The sequence below is a fragment of the Stegastes partitus genome, unplaced genomic scaffold, assembly GCF_000690725.1.
Source record: "Stegastes partitus isolate 25-593 unplaced genomic scaffold, Stegastes_partitus-1.0.2 Scaffold598, whole genome shotgun sequence".
NCBI classification, from domain to species: domain Eukaryota; kingdom Metazoa; phylum Chordata; class Actinopteri; family Pomacentridae; genus Stegastes; species Stegastes partitus.
Window position 1 is genome coordinate 443802 of NW_007578329.1, and position 6825 is coordinate 450626.

The following is a 6825-nucleotide window of genomic DNA, read 5'->3' on the forward strand; positions in this document are numbered from 1 at the left end:
ACCCGTCGTCCCTCCAGGTGAGCGGCCTTATCGGTGTCAAACCTGCGAGCGGACCTTCACCCTGAAGCACAGCCTGGTCCGCCACCAAAGGATCCACCTGAAGCCCCGCGGAGCCGACGGATCCTCCGCCGCCAACGATGACGCCAGCGAGGACGGAGACTCCTGCACCCCGACCCCGACCTCCACCTGCCCGCCCTCGGAGAACGAGAGCGAGAGCGGCAGCGCCGCGATCGGGGCGAAGGAGCTGGAGGAGGAGGACGTCAAAGAGGAGGCCGAGGGTCAGCCGGAGGAGGAAGAGGAGGAGGAGGAGGAGGAGGAGGAGGAAAGTGTCACGAACCGAGCAGAGTCCAGTGCAGATTCAGATCCACCGACCGCCGCCGCCTCTGAAGACGTAGAGGACAAATCCGAACTTGACGCCGACTCGCCGACGCAACACGCCTCCGTCGACTCGACTCCCAGCCACCAAGCTACTGACACAAAGACAACTACTAGCGCCGACTCCTCAGCCAGCGACCTGAAATCGACGCCCGACTCAAACACCTCCAAAGACCCCTCTTCCTCCAGCTCTCCGCCGGGGGAGGCCGCCACCGCTGCCCCCGCAGACGGCCTCATCCAGGGGCTGCTGGAGATCCACGCCAAGCCCCCTCTGGAGCACATCCTGCCCAACGGAGAGCCTCCTCTGGTGGGGGTAGACTGAGGGGAACCTCCCAACCAGCATCACCGCAGTGCCATACGACGGAAAGACGCGACACCATTGATGATGATGATGCAAAAACCAGCCCGGAAAATTTTTGATAGAAAGACCTCGTTTTCTTGAAGTGCCTTACTACTAGTCCTTCTTCTAAAAGATGTTTTTTGCTATATCTTTATCTGCATTATTACGGAGGATGGATCTAATTTTTATAGCTTTTTATGATGACAATGATTTACATTACTATTTTTTTGTGCGGGGAATCTATATTTCAGCAATAAAAAGAATAAAGTTACGATTAATTATTGTTCTAGATTTTGTTTGAGAATTGATGATCAACTTCGGAGATGCCGAGAGACAAAGACTGCAAAGGACTGTCTGCGTTTATTCTTCTGTGTTTGAATCGCAGCTGGACACACGACAGACGGAACAATACGAAACTTTCACCATTTGAACCAGCTTTGGATTTAAAAGCAAACTAGTCAAGGTGGGGAACTTGACTTTTTTCTGTTTTTTTGGTCTGTCAGCCGCAGCCGCGTAAAACCACCAGCCGTCGTTTTGATCTTGTTTTTTTGGATAGAATCGGAGGCAGCCACAGTGGCTTGTCCAGCCCAGTTTCACCAGCAAGTAACGGCTGCTGCCGGCTGGCGGTTTGACCGAGGAAACTTTTTTGTAACTGGAAAACGCAGAGAGGCCGCCGCCGCCGCCGCCTCGTCGTCCTTTTGGCTCGCACCGATCCACGTCTCTCGGCCGGTTTCGGCAAACACACAAAAACATTCACGAACTTGTCTAAGTCGCATGTCTGTGTGAAGAAGAACTCTTGAAAGGGCAGAAAATAGTGTTTGTGTTCTCCATGTTGTTCTCTTTGTTTTTTTGTTAAACCCATCACACTATTGATCCCTTCATCCCTCAGAAGCCACCCTACGAGTTGTTTTGTGTGTTAATAATTTGTCATTCATAATCATTCTCAGTTGATTCCATGTGTGTACAGAGAGTTGAACATGTGGCACGTGATGCTAGAGTATTTTTGTTTTTCTGCATGTGTGCGATTATCAGTGACATCTAGGTGTAGGGAGGGGAATTATCTTTTGTGGATTTTTTTTTTTTTTTTTAAATAACTGAACAAATCAAAAGTTTTTCGTTGCGTATGTGTGTGACTGCCGCCTGTCTCTCATCATCGCCCCCTAGTGTTCTTTTAGGGTTTATCGCAGGGCCTCCAGCGTGCTAACGTATGTCGCCGCTAATATCTGACCCCGGTTCAGTTTACCTCAACCTCTGCTTTTAACTGCAACCAATAAAACAACAGACGAGCAGCTCTGTAGACGACCCTTTAAATCCTACGTCTTCCTGAGCAGGCTAGCAGGGAAAATGCTTTGCAAGCCTGGTTTCCACTGTGGGCCAAATCAGACATAGCCAGGGCTAGCTCATTAATGTAGCTTCAAACACAGCTATCCGAGGCTAACAAGTCAGTTTGGCTTGAAAAAAAAAAAGCCCAAAACACCTAAAGAAGGCTAACTCAGTAGAGTTAATTACTAACCTTAACCCACACAAGAAAAGAAAAGCTCATTAGCTTAGTCTAGCTACAGGTTATAAAGGGGATAGTACTGGCTAGGTGTAGCTATTAGCCTGTGTTGGGTCATTCATCATCTCCAGGATTTTACATAAGCTAGCAAGGAATGACTGACTACACCAGACAAGTTAACCAAGCTACAATTGTGTTAGCTCGGTTAATTTCTCTGTTACAGTGAGTTAGCTTTAGATAGCTGCCTGCCTATTGGGCTCTATGATTTCAACAAAAGGGTAGAAACTCAGTGAAGGATAGTTTGGAATGGCCAGATAGCTTTACCTATCTCTAATCACGAGCTCGAGTTTTGCTTAGTGGGCTGTTAAATATCAACAAAAGGGTAATAACAAATGTTAGCTAGTTATAACTGATAAGATCAGATATGCTAGCCTAGCTAGAGCTGCATTAACTTGGTTAATTTCTCTGGTATGGTTAGTTAGCACTAGCTAGCCTGAATCAGTAGCCTGATCTTTGGTTAATGGGCCCTAAGATATCAACAGAAAGGCAAAAAAATATCTTAGCTAAAGATAACTGACCAACTCAGACAAGCTAGCCTAGCTAGAGTCGCAGTAACTTGATTCATCTAATTAGTATGGTCAGTTAGCTCGAGCTGTGCTTACTGGTTCCTAACATATCACCCAAAAGGTAAAAACACATTCTAGTTTGGGTTAACTGGCTACACCACGCAGGATAACACGTCGCTATCTTGGTTAACAGCATATCTGGTTGAAGTAGGCCAGGCTAGTCTCTTTACAGTATTATCAGCATATCTGGAGTTGGCCCTGGACGGCTTTAGTACCGTTTGTTTCTGTCTTCTCCTTTATCAAAGTCTTTGAGGACTTCTCCTTCTTTTCTGTTCAGTCTGTCCCGACACCAACAGAACTATTGATTCCTGGTCCTCAGTTGTTTTTTGGAAACGAGGTGTTGATTTATCGCCACCAAGGTCATTGGATACCCGAAGACTCGGTTATGAATTTGGCATTAGACAATCAAATGGAAAGCAGACAGAAATACGTGAATCCCTCGGCTGTATCTCAGAGTAATTTCCATAAGGAGCTAGATGACGGGGTGAGAGGGATGGATGGACGGATGAGTGAATGGATGGGTAGGTTGGAGCGGGTGTGAGCACAACACTATTTTGTGTTCCTGAACTGTATTACCCTGCTGCACACACAAACAAACACAAGTTTAAAGGGCTAACTTCACTCCCAGCACCAACCTAACCAGACATGTCCACACCAGGAGAGGATGATGAGGGGTTATCCATCCTGATACCGTGACCAGAGGGACGGGTAGTGTGTATGTGTTTGAATATAGCTAATTCTTCTTCTTGTACTTTCTTTTTTTTTTTCTTCTTCTTCTTCTTTTTTTTTTTTTTTTAGATCAAGCAACCTCATAAGCAAATCGAACCTCAGCGGCTCATAACGGAACTGTAAGGCAGCATCGTTTAGTCAGTCAACGAGAGAGAAACATTGAACAACCACAACTGCTCCGACTGGCTGGTTGCTGCCGTGAACTGGCACTAACAACTTCCAAAACTACTACTACTACTTCCACTATTAGTACTACTACCATCGCGACACAATCAAAGAGAGAGAGAGAGTCGCTTTCTTTCAGTTTAAACCTTTAATTCAGCGGACTCGTCAGATTATTGGAAGATCCCTTTATAGCAGTAAATTTAGGCTAAAATGTTAGTTTCTCAAACACCGTGTGGTCCAAATGGACCCTTAAGCTTTTCAAATTCCTCCGTGACTTTAAGGTATACTTCTCCGTCTTTCATGGCGGCTAATGCCTTGTGCAAAACACAACTGGAAAATCAAACATTGAAGATGCTTATATTAAATATTATTGTTACCGAAAATCTGAACCGTTCTGCAGTGGTAGTACCTCGTAAAGCACTTGGTGCTAGAACGTTAGCAGTGATTATTTAAATGTGTAGCTTGCAAGCTAACAGCTAACATACGAGCCAGCCAGGAGCATTTGTTGCTTTCAAATGGATCCCGTGTGACGTGGAAAGTTTTTCCACCGAATGCTTTGTGTTTAAAAGGTAAAATCAGATGTAAATCGCGAGAACATCGCGGCTAGGCAACAGCAACCTGGATAAAGCCTCTGAGGCTAACCGTTTAGCAAGCTAACAGGCAGGTAACATAAATACAGATGCAAAGGCATTTCAACATTTTATTGCTCTATACAACTCTAATTACAACGTGTTAACTTACAAGTCACTAAAAATGACCTTCCATGGCCTCCACCGTATTTTTAAAACATCTGAAGAAGCAGCACAACTGGGAACGTTTGTAAAATTTACAAGAAGAGTTGATATGGACTGAACACGGTAAACACAACCCTGTTCGTAGGCAGCGACAGTCACAAAAGCTTTAGAAACTAGCTAGCGAGCTAGTTTGCTGCCATTCGTTAGCTTGTTCAAAATGGAACAAAAAGTTAACGTTTACTGCTTCTTAGCGGCCTGAATTAGCATTAATTTTCCTTATTTTGGCGGACATGCTCATGTTTGTCAAGATTTAATGGAATTTCTCAAAACTTGTGCGGATTTACTCAAACTAATGTGTTGAAATGGCATTTTCCGTTGCAGAAGTTTGATTTTACACTCCAACACAGTGAATGCAACCCCATTTGAAGGCAACAGCGGTCACAAAACCGTTCTGAGCTAGCTAGCCAGCTAGTTTGCTGCTGTTCGTCAGCCTGTCCAAAATGGAATAGAACGTTAACAAACCCTTGTAAACATTATCTTGGTGGTGAAGCTACACAGCGAACTGGTAATCGTCTTCGTGCAGACGGCTTGCTGCTGCTCCTTAGCGGCCTTGAGTTAGCATTTTACTTAATTTAGGCGGGAAAAGCTCTGAATTTCTCAGAATCTGTGTGGATTTGTGCAGAGATTTTGCGATTTTACACTCCTGTCGTAAGCAGAATAACCGGTGACGCTTGATCAGGCAAACGTTGTTAGCGCCGCAGCTCGTAGTCGCGTTTCACACCGACGCCGCTCAAACGAAACGAGAATCAAGCTTAAATTTGGAGCTTGTGATTCAGCTGTGGCTGTAAAGAAGCGCTCGCCTCTCTCTCCGAACTGTTTTCGGTTTTGTCAGCTCTCTGTTAACCCTCTCCCTCGGGAATACGTACGTCTGACTGCGTGTTTGTTGCGTGCACGGCCATATGAATACTGGACTTCCATTCGAATGCACATGGACTGTTTTTAAATGTATTTATTTGGAGCCCAGCTGTGTGTGTGTGTGTGTGTGTGTGTGTGTGTGTGTGTGTGTTTAGTTTCTACAATGACTTGAGAAGAAGCCATGTATTAAGAATATCACATTTATGCTGCAGAACTGTTTTGAGGAACTGATGGTTTGTGTTGTGGACTAACCGGCTTGCCGTAGGCCGGCGTGCGAATCGGATTTAGCAATAAGAATCCCTCTGAATCCAAAAAGCTTTATGTAGATCTCCTGTATATGAGTTGAACGGACTGTCTGGGTCTATTGGTTCTGTTGTTGTTTATTTTTAGTTTGGCTGAGAATTTTTTTTTTTTTTTTGTCGTGTTTATTATTTTTTTTCCTCTATGACATATAAATGCGTATAAAACTGTGAAAATCCATTGTGTTCAGTTAAAGGGTGAGTTTTAGGTTAGTTTTTTTTTGCATGTTAATCTAATTTGTTCAATTATGGATGATTTCTCCTTTTCTCCATCACTTCTCGTGCTACATATATATATATAAATATAAAAATATATATAATCTCGCTCTCAGGGTCTTTCACAAATCCATTATTCGAAATATTTCATGTTCGTATTTCCTGAGTTGCAACTTGTCCTGATTACTTTGTCTTCTTTTTTTTTTTTTTTTTTTTTAAATAATGATTCAGAACTGTCAATCACTACATTTAGCACTTGACTGTGAACTCGTCATCACCTAACAGGTTGGATTTTTGGTGTTTTAAAGCCGGAATATCGTTTTTCTTGGTTCTGTTCCGGTCCTCTTCGCTCCGACGTTCGGTTTGAAGCCTTTTTCGGTTGACGTCAGAGTCCCGGTCGGACACGAAAGAGAACGCCAGACTGAAACACAAGCATTCATGCTGAACCTCAATCAGAAAGCATTAACTCACAATCGCCTGGAAGCCGTGGATGTGGTGGCGTTGTGTCCTGCGTCTGTCCTCCCCCCCTGCTGTTAGCAACACATGACAGTGTTTCACAAGTCAAGAGATGTAAACCTGTTCTGTATTCAACCCAATAAGAAAAAGCAATAAAGATTATATTAAGGAAAGGTGTGTGAATCAAACGCTGTGCAGCTTTTTTGTCTTCTTTTTTTTTTTTCTCTTCTTCTAGAGCATTTTAGAAGCTGCTGTGTAGTTTTTAGACACTGAGCTGCTCAGACATGTAGCTTTGTGCCCAAAAAAGGTACTAATTTTTAGGGAGAAATTAATTTGGCTTATTACGCTCAATAGAAACAGAGTAAACAATTGTTTCATACTGGTTTATGACTGGTGAGTTGTTATATAGGTTAATTTAGTTCATCTCAATGGATAATGTTGGTAAATAGTTACTGCACATATAAGACACGAG

The 6825-nt window shown here is 43.7% G+C and overlaps 1 protein-coding gene across 2 annotated transcripts in view; it reads left to right on the plus strand.

The window, feature by feature from the left end:
• The window catches only part of rreb1a (ras responsive element binding protein 1a), a 74193-nt gene extending 67652 nt beyond the window's left edge, over window positions 1-6541 (plus strand). For both annotated transcript variants that reach the window (XM_008289201.1, XM_008289203.1), the window contains exon 20: window positions 18-6541. In XM_008289201.1, the coding sequence (XP_008287423.1) occupies window positions 18-697 (680 nt within the window). In that variant the 3' untranslated portion in view covers window positions 698-6541. The remainder of the gene's footprint in view (window positions 1-17) is intronic.
• The last annotated feature ends 284 nt before the right edge of the window (window positions 6542-6825 follow it).